Source organism: Amphibalanus amphitrite, unplaced genomic scaffold, assembly GCF_019059575.1.
Source record: "Amphibalanus amphitrite isolate SeventyFive unplaced genomic scaffold, NRLGWU_Aamphi_draft 001785F_arrow, whole genome shotgun sequence".
NCBI classification, from domain to species: domain Eukaryota; kingdom Metazoa; phylum Arthropoda; class Thecostraca; order Balanomorpha; family Balanidae; genus Amphibalanus; species Amphibalanus amphitrite.
This window is the reverse complement of record NW_024883278.1, coordinates 75,172-99,136: the sequence shown is the minus strand read 5'-3', so window position 1 is coordinate 99,136 and position 23,965 is coordinate 75,172. Positions and strand designations below refer to the sequence as shown.

At 47.6% G+C, this 23,965-nt stretch overlaps 1 protein-coding gene across 1 annotated transcript; it reads right to left on the bottom strand.

Annotated features, from left to right (window-relative positions):
• Positions 1-7,549: 7,549 nt before the first annotated feature.
• LOC122375158 lies at positions 7,550-23,642 on the bottom strand. Its single transcript, XM_043354387.1, has 5 exons — positions 23,464-23,642; positions 9,393-9,462; positions 8,866-8,967; positions 8,340-8,430; positions 7,550-8,138 (listed from the first exon to the last, which is right to left on the bottom strand). The coding sequence occupies exons 1-5, from the start codon at positions 23,470-23,472 to the stop codon at positions 7,916-7,918; spliced, it is 495 nt and encodes a 164-aa protein (XP_043210322.1). The 5' UTR covers positions 23,473-23,642; the 3' UTR covers positions 7,550-7,915.
• Positions 23,643-23,965: the final 323 nt, after the last annotated feature.

Sequence of the window (23,965 nt, the reverse complement as noted above, 5' to 3'; positions counted from 1 at the left end):
TCGGTCACGTGACACATGTTTTATGGTCCTTTTAGGCCATAGCTTTCGAATTTGATGTCGTCTGTGTCATTCGAGGTCATTTTTAGTCGAATTTAGCTTAGGTCAGGTCACTTTCAGGTAAAAAAAAGTTAAATTTTGAAGTTTAAATTTTTCAACAAAAAAGGTGTCTAATGGATGCAGTTTGAGCTCAGGAACACGATGGTGCTATTTATATTGGTGTACAATGTCAAATACGTACTGAAAAATTGATTTGAAAAATTAATAATCGTGAATTTTTTGCAATAATGCGTATAACTTGGCCTTTTTTTGAAGATATTTAGCTAAAGCTTGCTAGAGTTAGTCATAAGCATGCGTTCTGTCACATGTATTCCGGTTTTTTTCGAAAAATCAGAAACTTTTTGAAAAATATAAAATATAAATTTTGAATATTATTATATAAAATTTTCGAAATTTTCAAACTTTTGAAAATCCGAGACAGCAGTATGATAGCGCAGTCAATTCTGAGTCCTGTCATGCAAATAAATTGGATCTAGCTTAAAAACTGAGCTCTTGGGAGCGATTGCCGTGGTTTAATGTTTTGCGTCGAAATCGGCCGAACATGACGTCACTCTGACGTCATTTCCGGCCGATCTATGGTAGCTATGAAATTCAAATTTCGACACAAGGTGTCAAATTGATGCAGCCGAAGGTACTGAAAGTTTGGCGGCGATACGTCAAGTGGTTTGGAAGTTATTGCAGAAAAACGGGAGAGGGCTATAAATAGCCCCCCCCCCCGTGGGGCGCGGGTTAATTGTGTGGCACTAAGCGCTGCCGTTTTCACGCCACCAGAACAAAAAAAAAACTAAGTGGGACTGAATGATGTTGACTGGGAGATAAGCACAGGTATGTGTGACAAAGCTATGCTTAGGCACAGGTATAGGTAATGAAGCATTGAGGAAGGTTTATAACACCAGTATAACGCCTTTTGGGGCGACTAACGGAGCGAGCGAGAGGGTGGGCCTTGCACGTGCGAAATTTCGACCTCAAACTGAATTGAGCACGGCACCCTACTAACCGGTCTCTAGCAATATGCCAAATTTGAGCACAATCGGCCCAGCCGTTCTCGAGATCTGGAAGCGGCACCCTGCACGTGCGCACGTGCAAAATGGGTCCCAACTGACTTGTGCACGGCACCCCACTAACTGGTCCCTAACCGTGTACCAAATTTTTGCGCAATCGGTCCAGCCGTTTTCGAGATCTGGAAACGACCCCTGCACGTGCGCACGTGCAGCAGCACCCCAACTCTGTCACATGGATATGCAATGCCTAGTGGGTGTCTACCTACATGCCAACTTTCAGCACAATCGGCCAAGTAGTTACCGAGATATTGCAACAATTACAAAACGGACACCTCTTCGTTTTGCACGTGCATAAGGGGTCACCTACATGCATCGGGAATAGTCCAATGCTTGGTAGAAGGAATGAAGCTACCCTACAAAAATTACCGCGTGTAAATCGGTCAAGTGGTTGCTGAGATATAAGCCTCGCAAAAGCGTCCGGACGGCCGGCCGGCCGGCCGCTCATACTCAGAAATTTCCGTTAATCTAAGGAAAGACTACGCTCGCTTTGCTCGCTCCGTAATAAAAAAGCAATCATTTGCTCATTCTCCGAAAATTCTAAAAACAAACAACACAAGGGAATATGACATGATGTGGAGATGGAATTAAATTGATGAAATACTAGGACTTACTCCACAAGGAGATCGAATGGGTCGGAGCGCTTTCAATATGTATTATACATATCGTCGTCAGCGAATCAATAACGGGTCGAATCGAGTCGGGTATCGAAGAGGTTCGGGAGCTGCGCGGCAGAGCGATCACATACTATTCGAATTATGCATTAAAGAGAATAAAAAACACGTGAGAACAATCATGATACACTAGCTGCTAAAATGAATTAAAATGGGGTGCTAAAATGCATAAATGGCACGTATAAAAGTACAATAAGGGGGGGGGGGAACAGGATACCTATGGTGATAAAGACTGAGTAGAAAAGGGAACAAAGACTATACAAAACTGAGTGCAAAAACTGTAAAAGGACGAGTACAAATGTAAATACATACAAAGGCCGAACTAGACGTAAACACTACTGACAAAAACGGCGGATTATCGGCAGCCAGCGGTCATGCAGCAGGGCACCCGAGTTCCTGTTCACGTTTGCGTCATTCGGCGACACCAGGACGGCTTCACGCCGACCAACAGTCCGAATATAGGCCGATTCCAGGAGAAGTCGCATCTGGTGATGACTGGCTCGATTCAAGATCTTGATGGCATCGAAAGCAGGTGAGCAGTCTCTATGGGTACTGAAGGCCGATGTATTGGCTCTCGAGCGGACTGCTCCAGTCCAGCTCTCCCGGTGTTCTCGGAGTCTCGTGCCCAGCTCACGATCTGTCTCGCCGATATAGACCATTGGGTCACCGTCCACTTGGCAGGAGCACTCGATCCGATAGATGACGTTGCTCTGTTGTAGCTTAGGCAGTTGGTGCTTAGCCTTGCTGCAGAGCAGCGAGCCGATGGTGACTGAAGGCTTGGAGACGAGCTGGATCCCGATCTTGCTGGCCTCCCGTTTGAGTTGGTAGAACAGGGGGCCGGCAAACGGAACAGAGACTCGGACAGGCGCCGGGTGTGAGTTCGCGCTAGGTGGCGCTGGTAGGGCCCTTGCCTTCAGTCTGAGATCGGTCCGAGTCTTCTGAATGGCCGAGTCGATGAATGATCGTGGGTAGCCATGATGATGAAACTTCTGGCGGATGAAGTCAAGCTCCTGCTGGCGGTCTCTCATGGACGAACAGTATCGGATCGCTCGAGTGCAGTCAGATCGAATGGCCGCTCTCAGGTAGCGGGTCTCGGTGTAGGAGCTGAAGGCAGGCACTTGGTTGGTGTTGCAGGACTTCCTGTAGACCTTGGTGCAGAACTTGTCGTCTCTTCTAGTGATGCAGATGTCAAGATACGGTAGCTGTCGGTTTACTTCCAAGTCAGTGGTGACATTGATGCTGGAGTCCTTGCTGTTCAGCTGGTTGACCCACGTGTTGAGGATGTCGTCACTGCCCTCGAACAAGACCAGGTAGTCGTCCGCGTATCGGCAGAAAGCATGGACCCTGCCACCACAGTTGGCCGCCAGGAGCTCCAGATCAGCCTGGAGCCACCTAGCGCGAACTCACACCCGGCGCCTGTCCGAGTCTCTGTTCCGTTTGCCGGCCCCCTGTTCTACCAACTCAAACGGGAGGCCAGCAAGATCGGGATCCAGCTCGTCTCCAAGCCTTCAGTCACCATCGGCTCGCTGCTCTGCAGCAAGGCTAAGCACCAACTGCCTAAGCTACAACAGAGCAACGTCATCTATCGGATCGAGTGCTCCTGCCAAGTGGACGGTGACCCAATGGTCTATATCGGCGAGACAGATCGTGAGCTGGGCACGAGACTCCGAGAACACCGGGAGAGCTGGACTGGAGCAGTCCGCTCGAGAGCCAATACATCGGCCTTCAGTACCCATAGAGACTGCTCACCTGCTTTCGATGCCATCAAGATCTTGAATCGAGCCAGTCATCACCAGATGCGACTTCTCCTGGAATCGGCCTATATTCGGACTGTTGGTCGGCGTGAAGCCGTCCTGGTGTCGCCGAATGACGCAAACGTGAACAGGAACTCGGGTGCCCTGCTGCATGACCGCTGGCTGCCGATAATCCGCCGTTTTTGTCAGTAGTGTTTACGTCTAGTTCGGCCTTTGTATGTATTTACATTTGTACTCGTCCTTTTACAGTTTTTGCACTCAGTTTTGTATAGTCTTTGTTCCCTTTTCTACTCAGTCTTTATCACCATAGGTATCCTGTTCCCCCCCCCCCTTATTGTACTTTTATACGTGCCATTTATGCATTTTAGCACCCCATTTTAATTCATTTTAGCAGCTAGTGTATCATGATTGTTCTCACGTGTTTTTTATTCTCTTTAATGCATAATTCGAATAGTATGTGATCGCTCTGCCGCGCAGCTCCCGAACCTCTTCGATACCCGACTCGATTCGACCCGTTATTGATTCGCTGACGACGATATGTATAATACATATTGAAAGCGCTCCGACCCATTCGATCTCCTTGTGGAGTAAGTCCTAGTATTTCATCACAAGGGAATATGTTGAAGCGACCTCTCGTTCGGCTAAAAATGAAACATTTCCAAGCACATAAAAGGCAGCAGCTGGGAAGACTTTGTGTAAAAATGCGCGTGAAAATAAGACTGCAAGATCAAGACGTCAAACGTGTCAAACTACGAAATGATGGGCCTTGGAGGGGCCTTGAAAGTTTCAAAGCATCTTGGAAAGCATGCTTGGAAAGGTAGCTTCTAATGTTCCACTTGGGCCTTAAAATATATACAGCCTATTAGATTACAAATGCGCAGTTATCTTTATTATGTAAGCGTATGCGGTAATGTTCACGATGTCTGAAGAGCGAAAGGAGACGGGAGCTGCTCGTACGCCGTCGGTAGACGGTCGGACGTCGTCAGTTTCCATCAGCGGCGGAGGCATCGTTGGTGACCTGCGAATGAACACAGCCGGCCGCTACCAGTCGCGGCGCACCAACAGCCGCGCCTTCGAGCCGCTCGGCGACCAGCCGGCGCTGCAGGTTCACACCGAGCCGCGCCGCGACAGCATGACTATCAACCGCGGCGCCGGCCGACGCCGCTCCATCGCCGTCAACGGCCTCCACATCAAGGTCAACAAGCGGCGCGTCTCCCAGCCGGACGAGGGCGACGACGGGGGCGAGGCGTCGCCCGACCCCAAGCTCAAGCTACAGGCGGTGCTGCAGGGCGGCCGGCAGCGGCGCTCCTTCCTGGAGACGGTGCGGCCGCAACTGAGCGGGGAGCAGCACCAGCAGCTGCTGCAGCTGCACGGCAACATCGTGACGCGCTCGATCCCGCCGCAGCTGACGCTCGAGCTGTACCGCGAGGTGACGCCCATTATCGCCAGCTGCGTGCGGACGTATACGCGCAGTCTGGGCAGCAACCACAAGATGACGGCCGAGTGCGTGGAGCGTCACCACGAGTGCGTGCAGCGGCTCTGGCAGCTGGAGAGCATGCACAGCTGTACCGAGGACGGCGGCGAGTCGGCGGCGTCTTAAACTGGGTGAAAAGTAGGTACTAAGTTGTACCAGATACTGTAATCGGTACCTACTCTGTGAACAGTTGTGCTGTAAACGCCAGATGTTGCGCAATGCATCAGTGTTCGGGGTGACTTTCAGCTGGGGCGTGTGTCAGAAAATGGTCACGCTGTTGCAAAAGCGGCTGTTTGACCACTGCGACGTGATCTGTATGCGTTGAGCTTGCTGCGGTGAGTAAAAGATGTGGAACTTATGGAAAACTGACACCCTGGAAAACTCTGCATTGTTTTGAGGCATCACGTGGCTTTTCTTGGTTTGGCGTACTCATTTAGCCTGCGCTCCGTTGGGCAGTGGGCTGTTCCCAGACCCGGCCACCCGTTGGGAGATCGTCCCCCCCCCCCCCACCTATAGATCTCGGAAGGCTACCGACTGTTTTTCAAAATTCAACATAAACTATCGGAAGAGCGTGCGAAATGTTGCTTTCAGGCCACTGATGACGCTGCTGGTCAGGTCAAAATAAGAATAATCAACATTTTGATATGTTCACACTTCGGGCTCGAACCGACGCTAAACAAGTGACAACGCTAAACAAGATCATTTTTGTTTATGCACCCATAACTATGAACGCAGAAGATACCAGGTTATATAGCCTGTATTTGGCAGCCGGCAGGCCTCAGGTCAAAAATAGGCCAAGCTCTGTCACAAAAGGTCATGAAAGTTTTGAGGCATATTTGCTATGCGACACATGTTTTATGGCCCAATTTGGCCATATTTTTCAACAATAAAGTTGTCTTTGCCGTCTGAGTTCCATTCCGGCCGGTTAACCCTCGCATGTGTAGGGGGGGGGGGGGGTCGGATGGACCCCCCCCCATGGTTTTTCGCGAATAACTCGCGTAAAAAGCGGCCGATCGCGACGAAACTTTCAGTACCCTCGCATTAATCAATTTTACACCTACCCTGAAAATTTCATGACCCTGACCCAAATGACCTTTGACCTGTGACCTCTTTTCCGAGACCATGTTTGGCCGGAATCGCGATTTCGCGTATGTCGGCTCGCACTAGCCGCGTGTTTGCAAGCTTTTCGTGGTTTCAAACGTTCAAACATGTGATTTGATGTTACTCCCGTGTGTGTCAAGGTCACCTGAAGGTCAGGTCAGGTCATTGACCTTTGGTGACCTCGGGTGACCTCGGTTAACTTTTTCGAGTTTTACATGTTTCTAGGCTAGTTTTTGGAGCTGAATTCGAATTTAGCAACCATTTGAGCATTTACGAAGTAGTTTTGGTGACTTCGTAACATGTTACGAAGCTGTCAGAGGCGGTTGACACGTACTACGCATACCCGTCACGACGCCTACTGGTTGACCTGACCTGACCTGACCCGACCTGGTCTAAATGCTTCAAGACATCATCTGTGATCAAAACTAACACGATATTCGTGACCAGCACCCCGAAAAACCCGTTAGCAGCCACACTTTACGAATTTCTAACAGGTCCCGATTTTCCCGACTTTGGGTCATTGACGTGACCTGGAAGGTCAACCAATGACCTAGGACCTTAAAATTGGGTATCATCGGCTTCCTCTCGTGACGGGCAACACGCTCGTTTTTTCCGCGAAGCTCTAGCTCGATCAGGGGCCAAACGGCAAGGGGGGGGGTCCAACCGACCCCCCCCCCTACACATTAGAAGCTGGCAAACGCCGCACACATGCGAGGGTTAAAATGAAGGTCAGGTCACAGTCAGGTCAAAAATGGTCAAATTTTTAAGTTGACATTTTGGACAATAAAGGTGATTTTGATGATATCGAAATTTCGAGATAAAAGTTTCATACCATGCGTAATGTGCCTACATAATGTTACTGTCACCAATCGCTGAAGGCCTTAGGGAATCTTTCAGTCGGAGTAGCTATGGTGCGCATCTGAATTTTTTCTTCAGAGATAAAGTCACTTGGCGTAAGCCAATGATAACTTTGAGTGCCCTGGGTCTGTAATTTTTACAGCATATGCAGGAAAGACGCATAAAATGAGCTTCACCTTATCTCAGATGTTTACCGATAGGCGTATGGGAGGGTTGTCCGACCCTCCCCCCCCCCTACGAGTCCGGCGCGGGTTAAGTATATGTCAATAAAAGTCAAATTCTTTATTAAAAAAAAAACGTTTTTTTTTTTGCTGATAATCCGCAACATAAAACCGTGTCTCTTTCGACGAATATGATGAGCATGATGACCAAAAGCTATTTCAGCGGCTAGGATAGGCTGGCCGGAGATGCAGTGCAAGTAACGTCAAGTTTTGCCGTTATGTTATGATTTAACCGTCATTACACAGTTTGAACTTGTTTGAACCGAGATCAAACAAGTATCACTGCCCAATTGCATTGTTTTACGCCATAAACAAACAATTATTATATTGCCAAATGAAAAAATAAAAGGGATGCGCTGCAAATACTATATTTGACGTAACAGGCACATAATTTAACAAGTCAACAAATAACAACAGCATGACATTCACAGCTTAGATGTTAAGGCTGATGTTTCGCCATGCGTTTCGATTGTAGCTGGGCGCTGGGCTGATTTTATTGCAAATCCCCACATCACAAGCTGATGTTATTTTTCTTCAAACACTGAGGGTCCGACCACTCGAGCAGACCTTGCAGACCAGACCAGTAGACCAGCACAGTACCACATCAGCAGACCAGCAGGGCAGGCCCCAGTATTTCGACTGAGCTCGGCGGCTGGACGGCACTCCCAGCTGCAGTGCGTTGCCGCGCGACTGCGCGCCGCTGACAGGCCGACAGGCACTAAGCGGCGCATATACGGAACGACTCGGCAATGGGGATGCCGGCGACGGTGCAGAGCACTGAGACGGACACAGTGGTGCTGCTGTCCGTGGAGGTGGACGTCGTGGTGAAGTCGGTCAGACTGGTGACCAGCCGGGTGGCGAACAGCAGGATCTTCCCCTTGCGCTCGTCAGAGCTGGAAACCATCGACGAGTCCAGCTTGTCGACGGCCTGGTTGGCGCTGCTGTTGGGGACAGAAAATCGGTCAGTAGCGCACGGGCGACACGGCTAACGGTCGGCGGCGCTCCAGGGACGAACGGTAGCTAGAGCGACACTGTCACTGCATCAGCCGGAGAGCTGACAGCTCTCTCATCTAGAGTAAAAGCGCAGTTCACCAGACCGGCCCCGATTGGGCGTCTCCGGGAACTATTGGCGGCTGGCTCACCTGGCTGGCATGTCGTGCGGGTACATGGTGGCGCCGGTGGCGTGTCGCCTCCTCCTGCGGCCGGTACACGCGGTAGCAGCGGGCGGGACGCCTGTAACGAACAGCGCACCGAGGCGTCAGCGAGCGCTGGACAACGCACGACGCAGGACCGGGCACACAGCGCTGAACATTACCGGACATGGCTGGGCATGGCCAGACATTACTGGAAATAGCCGGGCATGGGCGGGTGCGTGGAAAGGAGCGTGGACTCTGCACAATCACAGCGATTCGGTTGTGAAATCATAATTATGTAATCCGGCACGATAGTTAGATATTGTTCGCAGTCTTCAAATCGCCGTCGTCACGGGGTGCGAATTACCGAGCAGGCAGGTCACAGGTGCCGTCAAATGGTGTGGCTTACCGAGCAGGCAGGTCACAAGTCCCGTCAAATGGTGTGGCTTACCGAGCAGTCAGGTCACAGGTCCCGTCAAATGGTGTGGCTTACCGAGCAGGCAGGTCACAGGCGCCGTCACATGGTGCGACTTACCGAGCAGGCAGGTCAGAGGTGCCGTCACGGTAGTCGTTCGCAGTCGGGAGAGTGTGGTCGTGGATGTAATGATGGCGCCAATCAGTCGCTCCTCCTTGGACTCTGCAGGTGATGTCAGCAAAACTCTGCGTCACATCCCAACGTCACACTACAACGTCACACCAACGTCACACCAACGTCACACCAACGCCATACCAAAGCCGATCATGTCACACACGAAGGAAATCCACCAGCGTCACAGCTGAAGCTCGTGACTTTTATAACGAAAAATGCGTGACATGTCACTTAGACGTGACCATTGCAAAACTTTCTGAGAAGAATTTGTTGATTTCTTCTGAACCACGTCCCATTGATGAAGACTAAGATACTGAAAGTTTCACTTCAAGCGATCAAAAACTATTGCAGAAATACGGGAAAAGGGAAAGTCTCTCCACCCCCACCCCCAGCGGAACGTGTGCATGCTATAGAAGATCAAAGAAGTTTGTATTGAGCCTCATCCCGAAAGGCTACAAGCCGATGGAACTCACCTGCCTCAGAAGTTTCTGATGTGGAAACCAGGGCGACCACCATGGCCATGCACGAGCACAGTGCGAATATCTGAAACAATGGGCACAGCGTGATTGGCACAATCCAGCCATCAACGCCTAACTCAATTTTTTCTGAACCCTTGCCCGTATTGGTGTTTTTCCAGCTGCCGTAGAAGGGGGGTCCGTTTGACCAACCCCCCTTGCCATTTCGCCCCTGATCGAGCTAGAGCTTCGCGGAGAAAAACGAGCGTGTTGCCCGTGACGGGAGGAAGCCGATGATACCTAATTCTAAGGCCCTAGGTCATTGGTTGACCTTCCAGGTCAGGTCAATGACCCAAAAATCGGGGAAAATTGGGCCCTGTTAGAAAGTCGTAAATTGTGGCTGCTATGGGGTTTTCGGGGTGCTGATCACGAATATCATGCTAGTTTTGATCAGAGATGATGTCTTCATGCATTTAGACCAGGTCGGGTCAGGTCAAATAGTAGGGGTCCTGCCGGGTATTCGTAGTAGGTGTCAACCGCCTCTGACAGCTTCGTAACATGTTACGAAGGCACCAAAGCTACTTCGTAAACGTTCATATGGTTGCTAAATTCGAATTCAGCCCGAAAAACTAGCCTATAAACATGTAAAACTCGAAAAAGTGAACCGAGGTCACCAAAGGCCAATGACCTGACTTGGCCTTTAGATGACCTTGACACCCATCCTAATGCATGGAGGCAACATCATATCACATGTTTGAGCGTTTGAAACCACGAAAAGACTGCAAAAGCGCAGCTAATGCGAGCCGACATGTGTCGAATCGCGATTCCGGCCAAACATGGTCTCGAAAAGTAGGTCACAGGTTAACCCGCGCCCCACTGGGGTCTGCGTATAACACGCCCTACTGGGGGGGGGGGGGCTATTTATAGCCCCCCCCCCCCACCTCCTAACTCTGAAACTACTGGGCCGATTGTCAAAATTCAAACGGCGTCTGATAGCCCCGGAAAAACTGTCAAGCGAAACCTAATTTCATTGACATCGAGGTCACCGATGACGTCACAGGTCAGGTCAAAGTAAAAATTATTAGCATTTTTACTTGTTCACGTTTTGGGCTCTAGCCGCCGTCTTACAAGTTAGATCAGGCTCATTTTTGGTTCACAAACTCGTGAACAGATGCTCTAGATACCCTGAGAGTACCAAACTTGTACTTTGATTTTCAGGTCAAGGTCAGGTCATCACAGGTCACGAAAATATTATATCATGCGTCGGTCACGTGACACATGTTTTATGGTCCATTTAGGCCAAAGATTTCGAATTTGATGTCGTCTGTGTCATTCGAGGTCATTTTGAGTCGAATTTAGCTTAGGTCAGGTCACTTTCAGGTCAAAAAAGGTCAAATTTTGAAGTTATAATTTTTCAACAGAAAAGGTGTCTATTGGATGCAGTTTGAGCTCAGGAACACGATGGTGCTATCTATATTGGCGTATCATGTCAAATACGTGGTGAAAAATTGATTTGAATAATTAATAATTGTGATTTTTTTTTGCAATAATGCGTATAACCTGGCCATTTTTGAAGATATTTAGCTAAAACTGGCTAGAGATAGTCATAATAACGCGTTCTATCACATATATTCCGTTTTTTTTTCGAAAAGTCAAAAATATTTTGAAAAAATGTTAAAATGTAAATTTTGAATTTTATTATAATTTTTTCTCAAAATTTTCAAAATTTCGAAACTCCGAGATGGCAGTTTGATAGCGCAGTCTATTCTAAGTCCTCTCATGCAAAGAAATTGGATCTAGCTTAAAAACTGAGCCCTTGGGAACGATTGCCGTGGTTCAATGTTTTGCGTCGAAATCGGCCGAACATGACGTCACTCTGACGCCATTTCCGGCCGACCTATGGTAGCTACGAAGTTCAAATTTTGACACAAGGTGTCAAATTGATGTAGCCGAAGGTACTGAAAGTTTGGCGTCGATACGTTAAGCGGTTTGGAAGTTATTGCAGAAAAACGGTAGAGGGGGGGGCTATAAATAGCCCCCCTCCCCCAGTGGGGCGCGGGTTAAAGGTCATTTGGGTCAAGGTCATGAAATTTTCAGGGTAGGTGTAAAATTGATTAACGCGAGGGTACTGAAAATTTCGTCGCGATTGCCCGCTTTTTACGCGAGTTATTCGAGAAAAAAAAACGAAAAACCGTTCGCCCCCCCCCCCCTATACGGGCGAGGGTTAACCCTTGCCCTGGCAGGGCATTTTTCATAACGCAGTGTGGCAGGGCGGGGGTTGTGACCTCCCCCCCACCCCTCCCGCAATTGGCTCCTATGACACCTAGAAACACCAAATTTGGTAGGTAGGTGGCCCCCCGGAGTTCTAGCCCCTGTGCAAATTTGGTTGCTCTAGGTCAATATTTTGGGGGGGTTTTAGGGGGTATAAGTGTAAAAAATTCGTTAAAACAGGTCAAACGTTTTTTCGCTTATAACCTTTAACCCGCGCCCCGTTGGGCTCTGCCGAGCAACGCGCCCGGTTGGGGGGGGGCCATTTTGGCCCCCCCCCCTAAGATCTCGAGAACCACGCAACATAGCGACAAGCGGTAAACGGCGTTGGATAGACCCAACGGGGAACTACCTTGTGACCCAATTTTATTGACCTAGGTCAAACCGATGACGTCACAGGTCAGGTCAAAGGTCCAATTTTCACCGTTTACAGGCACTTCAAGAAATGCGTTGTAAAATCGAGTAAAATGCATTTCATTGAAAATCATCGATGGGGAAATGTTCTTCAAACACATATTTTGCTATTTGAGGTCACTGATACCAGGTCAGGTCACAGAGGTCAGGTCACGGGGGGTCACAATATGAAAGTGTCGTGTGATACATGTTTTATGGTCCATTTTACATGACAAATGCGATTATATGGGTCAGGCAGCCTTTGGGGCCAGCTTAGATCACGTTTTGGTCAAGGTCAGGTCAAGGTCAGGTCAAGGTCAGGTCAAATTAGGTCAAATTTCAAAGTTAGTATTTTTGCATAAAATGGGTATCGAATCGATGCAGCTCGTCACGGGGAGTTCAATGGTGGTCTTTGTTTTGCCGTACGTGGTCTAGAATTGCTAAAAATTGAGTTCAAAAATTTGACGTCATCATTTTTGAACAGTTTTTTTTCGCTATAACTTGGCCAAAAAACAAGATATCGATCTGAAATTTGGTATGTATATAGAAGAGCGCTGGGACTATCACATATATTCCGGTTGTTTCGAAATTCGGAAAAATTTTGTATTTTTTCAAAGTTTTTCTAAAAAAATCAATTTTTTGATTTTTTTTTGGTCAAAAACCAAAAATTTTGAAAATCCGAGATAGCAGTTTTGTAGCGCTGCTTTTTGTCTACTAGACCATATAAAGAACTTTGAAATTGCTTGATAACTGTAGATTTGGTGAGCGTTTCAAGATTGCATGTTTTTTGCTCATTTTTGCTCGAACATGACCTCAGTTTGACCTCAATAACTCCTGACCTAAGGTGACCTAAGACTTGAAATTTGGTGTGAAGGTGTCAAATTGATGCCCGGGAAGGTACTGAAAATTTGGCGGCGCTGCGCGCCGCCGTTTTCTTGCTATTCAGGAAAAACCACAGGGGGGGCCAAAATGCCCCCCCCCAACGGGGCGAGGGTTAATCTAAATAAGAGAGAGCAAAACCAAAAGCACCAGTGAACCCAGCACGTAAAGGCGCGTCTATTGATATGCTTTTTTGCTTGCTTAAAGAGTACTAAAAAATTAAGCCCAACAATTAAGTAAAACTTAACCCTCGCCCGCACATGCCATTTTCCCATCCTAGAACGCACATGGGGGGGGGGGGGTTGCCACCCCCCGCGCCATTTCGTTCCTGTTGGAGATAGAGCTTAGCGGTAAGACCAAAAAGATTCTTTGGGAAGAGACGAATCCAATGATACCCAGTTTTACCTTCTCAGGTCAGTCATTGACCTTCCAGGTCAGGTCAAACTAAAAAATGTTGCTGTTTTGGGTCACCGTTGGATATCAAGTGCGCTGCTTATCATATACCGATGACGATGCCGTTTTCTGGTGCCAAGCCAGCTAGAACCTTTTTGCCACACTACCCGACCAGGTTTTTGCTGCTGAGGTCATTTCAGGTAAAGTTAGGTCAAGGTCAATTATATGTGTTTGTATGTCTGTGTGTGTCTGTGTGTATACTGATGCGTGCACCGATTGTTTATGTGTCCATATTACATGAAATCATGATCTGAGAAGGTTTTACCCAAAATGCAGTCAAAAAACTTCACACAAAGTAAATTCCGCTTGCCAAAACGCAATTATCTTAGATGACCTAGGTTGACCTTGACCTTGACCTTGACATCTGTAAATCGTCGAACAACATGTTCCATGATAGGTGGGAGGTGAGACTGGCAAAAAAGGCCGAAATCAAGGTGTCAAAAGCTCACAAGGCCCATAGCCAACGCAAGATGTTGAGAATTGGCCATTTGGGTCATGACATGACCTGAAAAACAAGGTCATATCTCCGAAACCAAAAATCACAGAAACTTAAAATTTTCAGTGGACATCAAGAAAGGATAGAGGAGCAGCTATACCAAAAATCAGCCCTGACCTGACCCAAGGTCACGCGGACCTGAAATTTTAAGATTGTACCTATGTAAACAGGCTGCCCCATAGGCTGTGCCAAATTTGGCGGCGTTGTGCGCCTCCGTTTTTATACGTTATATTTGAAAAACCTTAGGGGGGTCGCATCGACCCCCCCCCCCTCCCTACCATGGCGAGATATAAAGTGATGGTTCAGTGAACAGATTTGTATAGGCGAGCTGGCCTTGCGCGCGAGCGAGTCAAGCTGAGATATGAGGAAAATATGAGTTACAGCACGAGGTGTAAACAATGTTCTACTAACAGTAACTGCACAGTGCACAATAACTTGTGCGATGGCGATGAAACTTGACCCCAAGGTGGGCAGCAACCGGTCAATAAACGAGAAAGACGCAAACTAACAGCGACGAGCTAGCGAGCGCAAGAGTGAGCACTGCACGTGCGCAAGCACAATGTGAAAGACTTCAAAGTTCAAACTGTGACATGTGCTAAGCAGCTCCTGGCAATCCATTGCAGTGTACCAAATTTGAACGCATTCGGTCCAGTCATTCTTGAGATGATGGAAGCTGCACGTGAACCTCAGCACGGTCCAAAAATGTTGCGACTTTGCGACACCCTCAGTGCAAGGGACTCTTTTGCAAATAAACTAAACTTATAGGACGGAGCAGCCTTGTAAATAGCCTCTCACTGAGCAATCTCGAGTTTTTCGTCGCGCTTAGGTCGAACTTGGGTCGTTTACATACACTCAACATTATATTTGTAAATAAATGGGACACTATGAAAACTGCTATTTTGGCGGCAAAAATGACCCAAGGCTAACATAGGCACGTAACTAATCATGACTCCATACACTCTACCGAGGTAGGCAATATTGAATTTTTATCCTACACCTTTCGTTTAATTATAAATGACTAAGGGCATATGATGTTTTTATCACCAACCCCGGCTTTCATTCAGTAAGCCATGGCCGGAATAGCGCCTTGTAACGAAACACACGCTCGATTTTTAGGAACTTTATTTCACCTATAGGTGGAATGGTACAGGGTTTGCATTGGCCGTGGAGCATGTAGAAAAAAGCCAGCGAGGGCTTACAGCACAGATATATAGGGTGCGTCAAAAGTCTTGATACCCTCCGTTTATCCTATATAACTTGGAATATTTCCTATATGCTCCCAAATATATATTGCGTTGCTGGGAACGTGCTTGCGTTCCTGCACCCTTCCCTGATACGAAGGTTAGCTGAACAGCTGATCTTGACCCAGAGGATGACCAGCCTGGGTCATTGTTTACCCAGTGATCAGCGCATGAGCCACGGCCTAGACGTGAGGGTAAAAAAAAAATTCAGGTTAGAGGTGCGTAGTCGCGCTATTAGCATGCTATAGGTTGCCAGCTCACAGAGGGACGTTGCCTGACCCTTTGGAGCCCCAGTTCTCCTCATCAAGCGCTGGTGAAAGAAGTTTAAGAGGAAGGAGAGCGTCGCATGTATACCAGAATTAGGCCGGCACTTTGCATTTCAACCGTCGCCATAATCGTCATGGAGAAAGCACCCGAATATTCCAAGCACTCTGCGAAAAAGCTGGCAAAAAGGCCAACTCAAAAGGATCATCCGGTGTCTGGGACGATTTTCCTTCGATACTGGATGGTCAAATTTCTACTGAAGGCCCATAAGGCTGATGCAGAACCAAAATTAGCAGGAAATCAGTGATTCCAGACTCCAGAGCATTAAATTTTGCAAGAAAGATAAGAACAGTGCAAGCAATGCATTGAGTAGAAACAAGTAATGCTTAGCGACGAGTCTCCATTTTACCTGTTTTAGCAACTAAACGTTTGGTTTGAAAACATGGCAAAGGTCCCGGAAGACTAACGTGAAATTCTGGCTTCAAATGATGGCATAGCGCAGGATTTCCTTCCTATCAGAGCCTGGGCTAGCTTGACGTGATTCCGCTGAAAATGGTGGTCAATGCTGAATTGCTGACTACTATAAACATATTACATAATATCCTAAAAAAAGGCTGTCTGCCTGCCATCAACAGGACGGCCACCGTGGGCTGCGTTCTTCAGCGGCGCATGGTGCCACACAGGTCGGACACGGGACAGCATTTTCATGGAAGACAATCCTCCTGCTCATTGGTCTGTCATATCTCATAGGTGGTGCTAGGAGCATCTTTCCAATATCTGGGCGAAAGACACAACTACAAGGCTAGGGAACAGCCCTGGTCTAAATCCAATCGAATTGCTCTTGAGATTTGTGCAGCAGGAGCTTGGCCAGACAAAACCTCCCTGCGACCCAGGACAGCTCGAAGGGGCGGTCAAGAGCCCTATATAGGGCTCAAGGCCCTATATAGGGGTATATATGGCCTTGGTCAAGAGGACGTGAGCAAATATCAGCCCTTAGACTTTGCAGAAACTTTAAGGCCAGCATACCTGTTCGTGTCTTACACTGTGTCCAGCTTCATGGGTAGTGTTAAATGTAGTGTATTTACCGGTAAAATGAATCTGTTGCATTATTTTTGCTGGATGGAGCGGAAGGGGCGGGCGAATATCGTCTCCCTTAACCCGCGCCCCACTGGGCTCTGCGTGTAATGAATCTGTTGCATTATTTTTGCTGGATGGAGTGGAAGGGGCGGGCGAATATCGTCTCCCTTAACCCGCGGCCCACTGGGGTCTGCGTGTAACACGCCCTACTGGGGGGGGGGGGGGGGGGGGACTCTTTATAGCCCCCCTCCTAACTCCGTAACTACTGGGCCGATCGTCAAAATTCAAACGGCGTCTGATAGCCCCAGAAAAACTGTCGAACGAACCTTAAGTTCATTGACCTCAAGATCACCGATGGCGTCACAGATCAGGTCAAAGTAAAAATTATTAGCCTTTTGGCTTGTTCACATTTTGGCCTCTGGCCACCGTCTTACAAGTCAGATCAGGCTCATTTTTGGTTTAAACACTCGTGAGCAAATGCTCTAGATACCCTGAGGGTACCAAACTTATACTTTGATTTTCAGGTCAGTGTCAGGTCATCACAGGTCACGGAAATATTATATCATGCGTCGGTCACGTGACACATGTTTTGTGGTCTATTTAGGCCATAGATTTCGAATTTGATGTCGTCTGTGTCATTCGAGGTCATTTTGAGTCGAATTTAGCCTAGGTCAGGTCACTTTCAGGTCAAACAAGGTCAAATTTTGAAGTTATTTTTTTTTTAACAAAACAGGTGTCTATTGGATGCAGTTTGAGTTCAGAAACACGATGGTGCTGTTTTTATTGGGGTACGATGTCCAATACGTACTGAAAAATTGGTTTGAAAAATAAATAATTGTGAATTTTTTGCAATAATGCGTATAACTTGGCCATTTTTGAAGATATTTAGGTAAAACTTGCTAACGTTAGTCATAAGTATGCGTTCTATCACATATATTCCAGTGTTTCGAAAAGTCAAAAACTTTTTGAATAAAAATATAAAAACATAAATTTTGAATTTTATTATATAAAAATTTCGAAATTTTCAAAATTTTGAAAACTCGAGATAGCAGTTTGATAGCGCAGTCTATTTTGAGTCCTATAATGCAAAGAAATTCGATCTAGCTTAAAATCTTAGCTCTTGGGAGCGATTGCCGTGGTTCAATGTTTTGCGTCGAAATCGGCCGAACATGACGTCACTGTGACGTCATTTTCGGCCGACCTATGGTAACTACGAAGTTCATATTTTGATACAAGGTGTCAACTTGATGCAGCCGAAGGTACTGAAAGTTTGGCGTTGATACGTCAAGCGGTTTGGAAGTTATTGCAGAAAAACGGGAGGGGGGCTATGAATAGACACCCCCCCCCCCCCAGTGGGGCGCGGGTTTTAAATTCTCAGTTCCCATGGAAACTGAAAAAAAAAACGAAATTTGGAGGGTGGGTAGGGGCGGACGGAGCTCTATTGTGTGTCCCAGGTCAATATCTTCAAAGTCGAATGAGGTCAAACGGGGTCAAATTTGCCATATGAGGGACTATTGTGTGCTTACACGCCCATAACTCCAAAAGGAACGGGCCAATTTTCTTGTTTCTTTCACTATGCAACAGCACATGCATTGTTGAACATATATTGAGGATCTTTAGTCTCTAGCTAATCCAACCATAAAAATGGCAATTAGAAAGAGTAAGATGTGTTAAGATCTGTTTGGTGAAGCGTGGATCAGCCGACGCAGGAAGCGTTTCAGTCACAATTTTGTGTTTACGTCCTCGTGACTCCAAAAGTTACCGGCCGATTTTCGTATTTCTTCGACCACCTATTGCTGTGTATTTCTTAGTCTTCACAGATATGTTGACGCGAATCGATTATTAGCAGCGGTAAGCAGCGCACTGCAAAGACGGGACCGTCCGGCGCCGGCACAGTCAGACGGCGAGCATCGGCCGACGCCGGCCGCCGTGCCGCCGCTCCGGCGGAATACTCCAATTTACATCGATGTTACTAGAAATTGCTTTTATACTTGGGAGTTGCCTTGTCATACCAGTTAAACGCCTTTTGGGCGAAGAACGAGCGAGCGAGATAGTGAGCCCTGCACATGCGGAAGGGCCAGAGGGTACTTCGTACGGGTTTGTGCAAAGCACCCTTCTAACCGTTCGCTAGCGGTGTGCCAAATTTGAACGCAATCGGCCCAGCCGTTCCTGAGATCTGGAAGCGGCATTCTGCACGTGCGCACGTACAAACGGGGTCCAAAATGACTTTTGCACGGCACCCTACTAACCGGTCCCCAACCGTGTACCAAATTTGAGAGCAATCGGTCCAGCCGTTCTCGAGATCTGGAAACGCCCCCTGCACGTGCGCACGTGCAGTAGCACCCTAACCGCAACACGTGGGAATGCATGGCCTGGTGGGTGCCTACCTGTATGCCAAGTTTCAACGGAATCGCCCCAGTAATTACCGAGTTACTGAAATGGGAACAAATTTGGCACCTCTTCTTTTTGTATTTTGCACGTGCAGTGGGGGTCACTCACATAGATCATGAGTATCCGACCTTTGTTAGAAGGGATGCAGCTACCCTATAAAAATCACCGCAAGACAATCGCTCAAGCCGCTGCTGAGATATGGGCCTCTCAAAATCATTACTTTTGCAAAACTGCTTGAACACCCTTGACTTTTCACGTGGCACGTGCCACGGCGGTCACTGAGATGTATCAAAAGTAGTCAATTACGGGGTAGAAGGGATGGGGCTACCCAGCAAAAAAGACCGCAGGCCAATCGGTCCAGCGGTTGCTGAGATAAAAGCCTCTCAAAAGCGTTACAGGCCGGGTCGGGCCGGGCCGGGCCGGGCCGCTCATACTGAGATTTTTCCGTTATACTGAAAAGACTTCGCTGCGCTCGCTGCGCTCGCTCGCTCGTAAGTCATCACACATTGTCATCGATTAACACGAGCACCGACGGGGGGGGGGGGCGGATATCCGCCACCTGAGGTTTTTCGCGAATAGCGGGAAAACCGCGGCGCGTAGCGCCACGAAATTTGGTAGGACTATTCACTTATCAATTTTACACATGATGTGCAAGTTTGAACCTCCTAACTTTCAAGGTCAGGTCACCAGGTCACTTTGAATGACTCAACCTCAAGTCACTTTTTTGCAACTTTGTCACCGTGCCAGAGCTACAGTAGATGTCGGAGCCCTTTGAAAGTCGCAGGATGTTATGAGGTCATTAGTAGCTACAATTTGTATATCTCGAAATTTTGATATCGGTGACCTAAGGTCAGGTCAATTTCTCGACCTCCCCATTATAAGTCAATGGGGGAAAAATCAACTCCCTGTTTTTACCACTAAAACGGGTCAGAATGGCACCATATACCATACATGACTTCATATACGATCAACCTTCACTACTTTGAGGTCTGTTTTGCTGTTGGACAGCTGTAAGGTCATGTGACGTCATCAAAGGTCACCAGCGGTTTTTTTGCCAATAACTCCGTACAGGAACAAGATACAGCCGCGCGGATGGTCTCATTGTGATCAGCTCGTCAAGACGCATCGTATGATATGCATGATGACCTCGAGGTCACGTGACCTGAGGTCAACCTTTGACCTTGACCTTTCGAGGTCAACATATATATCATTCGATGCGGATTGACGAGAGGATCACGATGATGACCTTAGTTTGTTCCTATCTTGATTAATTCGAAAGTTATTCGAGAAAAACTCTCTCCATATCTAGCGCCGCCATTTTGACTTTTTTGACCCCTGTGACGTCATCTTTGACCTGACCTGAAAATGACCTTTGTAAAAATTGTAGACCTTGTCCGTGCGTATCCGATGCCGTTTACCGCTTGTCGCTATCTTGCTTTGTTCTTGAGATCTCAGGGGGGCGGTCATCCCCCCGTCAGTACGAAGTTGGCGCAGACCCCCGTCGGTGCGCGGGTTAAAACCGTGAAATAAATTCATTACTTAAAGATATTTGTTATCAAAAAGCTTATACGTGGTGGATTTGGTGAGAATTGGGTACATTCGCCAGATATCCCGTCGTGAAAACTGATTTTCACTATTTGACGTTAATAGAATTAATACGGCGTGAGATGTTTGCGAAAAACAGGAAGGGTGGCTGGAATTCGCCCCCCCCCCCCTCTCTCTTCCCTGCGCGTGCTTTTTTCAACACCTTCATCAATAGAAAATGCGGCGCTGTTTTTCTGTGCTTTGTCATTACAAGCAAAATATCTATGTCATTAGGTTCGTAGCGAGTCAATGAACTAGCTCCACTTGACCAGATGCTGTAACTTGAATGATTAACTTCATTAACTTGAATGAATGACTTCAACTTAACCCTCGCCGGACCTATTGGTTTTCTACATACGCGCCGGCCGAGGGGGGGGGGGCGGATACGACCCCCCCCCTCGCCGTTTCGCCCCTGGTGGAGCTAGCGCGTCGCGGAAAAAACGAGCGTGTGCGCCGTTACGAGACGCAGAGATTGGTACCCGATTTTAAGGTCCTAGGTCAACCGGTGACCTCTGAGGTCAGGTCAAGTGCCCCAAGGTACGGTTCAGTTTTTGGTGAATAACTTCGCAAAAAAGGGCCGCAGAGCGCCGATTTTGGCAGCATCGTGTTCGTCTCGCTCAGGCGCGTCTAATGATATACTTTTTGTCCGGGTCAGGTCAACTTGGGGTGTTGACCTCAGTTCAAGGTCAGGTCAGCACCCCCAGGTCACGAAGTTGGTCGAAAGGGGTCATGTCGCATATCATCCGATTCGGCAGGTCTTCCTGAGTCCATTGGTGGCTTTCCCGGCTCGCTAGCTCAATTTGATCAAGAGTTATTGACGAAAAACTAATATGACCTTGATGATGTCATAAATGACGTCACGCAAGGTCAACATTGCAAAAGTGACGCATCTAACCTTGCAAGGAGTGCATAAAATCACGATTCTGTGTGCTTGAGATAGTTTGAGATCGTTCCCGGCGCCAGAATAGCAGTTTGAATTTTTCCCCATTGACTTATAATGGTGAGGTCACGAAAATGACCTGACCTCATATGACCTTTAGGAAAAATCCGAGATATACAAGTTGTGGGACTCATAATGGATACTAGATCCTGCAAGTTTCATTTCCCTGTGACATCTCCTCTGGCAGTGAGGGCGTTGCGAAGTTGCGACATCTGAAGACCGTGCAGAGGTTCACTTATGACGTCATAGGTCAGTGACCTGACCTGACCCAAAAATGCGGTTGATGTCAAAAGATGCGGCTTGGATCAAAGGTCAGGTATGCCAAGTTTCAGCTCTCTATCGCCAGCGTGTTCGGAGCTATCGCGAAAAAACCCTATGGGGGGCGGCACCCGCCCCCCCCCCCCTCGGCCGGCGAGGGTTAACCCGCGCCCTGCTGGGGGGGGGGGGGTGTTTGAACACCCCCCCTTGTGGTTTTTCGCGAATCCGCCGTTTTTGGTACACCTTATCATACATCAATTCTACACATGTTATGAAAATTTCAGACCATGGTCATGCAAGGTCAGGTCACCAGGTCACTTGAAGTGACCTCACCTCATAAAAAGTTTCAATGTCTGTCATAGCTACACCGAGTGACCGATCGCTTTGAAACTTTCAGCGATTGCTAAGAGCAATAGCATGTACAAAATGTATATCTCAGAATTTTGATATCTATGACCTAAGGTCAGGTCAATTTTGCGACCTCCCCATTATAAGTCAATGGGAGAAAACTGAAATGCGCCTCTTTAGGACGAAATACATTATAAACACTCCCAAACACTGAATTACAAGTGGTTTAGACACACTGAACATAAAAATGGTGTCCGTGACCCCTGTTTATGCCCTGAGGTCATCTTAGGTCACAAATGGTATCTAACAGTTTTTCGCAAATAACTTTTGATAGAGGCATGCTAGAGCGATGAAAACGTCTTAGATGTGTTCAGCTCGACGATACGGATCGACTGATATGCAACATGACCCTTTCCGGTCAGGTCATGACCTTGACCTGAGGTCAAATTTTCAAGTTGACCTTTCAAGGTCAAGTTATAGTTCATTCGATGCGTCTTGACGAGAGGAACACGATGCCGTAAAAGTAAGCTCGTACAAGGCTTGGGTCAAAAGTTATTGCAGAAAAACTGTTTCCGAAAAAATCGGCTATTTTTGCAGTTTTTGTCCCCTGCAGGCAAAACCGTTGACGTTAGGTCAAATCTGAGAGAACTACTCAGAAAGGGAGTTAATAGGGCTATCGAATGCGCTTTTCCGCGGCGCTGTAGCTCTATTGGTTCCCGAGTTATGCGTTGGCTTCTTGGAAATTGTCGACATTCGACCTGGAAATCGGCAAAATTTTGCCTTCAATGACCTCTGGTGACCTGACCTTTTACCTGACCAAAAAATTGACTGAGGTGATTTCCTCATTATTTTTGACGCTCTTTCGAACGCCGCCTTCCGCGTATCGCTACGTGGCCCAGGAGCCAAGTTAGAAGGAGGTGTTCAAACACCCCCCCCCCCCAGCAGGGCGTGGAAATCCAGGACCCCAAGCCGGGCGCGGGTTAAAAGCAATTTAAGTATAGACACAAAACGTTTTTGGTTGAATTGTTTCATTATGGTAAAATCAAAATTTCAAATACGACGCAATTGGAAGTTTTTTAATACCATTAAGGAAATATGTCAATTTCTTCAAAAAGTTTTTTTTTTTTGCTACAGTTTCATGATTTTTATGCTTACAATGATCAGAAAAAATATTATTTGACAAAAGGAATTTAAATGTTTTTAAATAGGAATACTTATTTTCCATCCCTGGTAGAGGCTAAATAGTGTTATAGTTGAGTATGTTAAGTTAAATAGATAATTATCGTTTAATAGTTAAATAGTTAAAAGTGATATATTTCCTTTTAGACAAGTACCTACCTACCTAAGCCTTAATGACCCATCAATAATTCACAATTGCTAAGGCCGTTGTAAAACAGGCCACCGTTGAAGATTTATTTTCAGCAACACCTCTATTTTCAAGCACTGATAGCCGACAGAGCAGGCGCTGGCCGAAGCAGACGTGTTTTGAACTCTCACCTGCTTCATGTTGGCGCACTGTGCGGCGGGACGAGCGCGTGCTGAGGGCGGCGGCGACCGGCGAGCGACTGCCGCGCCGACCCGTCGACACGGCTGCCGAGACGGAGCGCTCCTGGGCACATCAGGAAGGCCGCCGGTGCCGCCGCCGGCAGCGACGAGCACCGACCGACCAACGCGACGGACGTCAGCGCTGTATGCATAGTGAACTGAACGAATTATGTAAACTCGGCAGGTCTTGGTCACAGGCCCCAAGAATACAGCAGCCCCAAGAATTACTCCACGAAGATTTTTTTACGAATATTTTCATATCTTCACCTCATAGCATAGCAGTCATAGCATAGCAGTCACGATTCTAGACACACCATGCCACAGTTCATCTAAAATAGCTATCGAATCAATGACGGTCTCCTTGAGATGGATGCCAAAAACATGTTCAGAGCGTAATTTAACCCTCGCCGGCCGGGGGGGGCGAGTGCCCCCCCCATAGGGTTTTTTTTCGCGA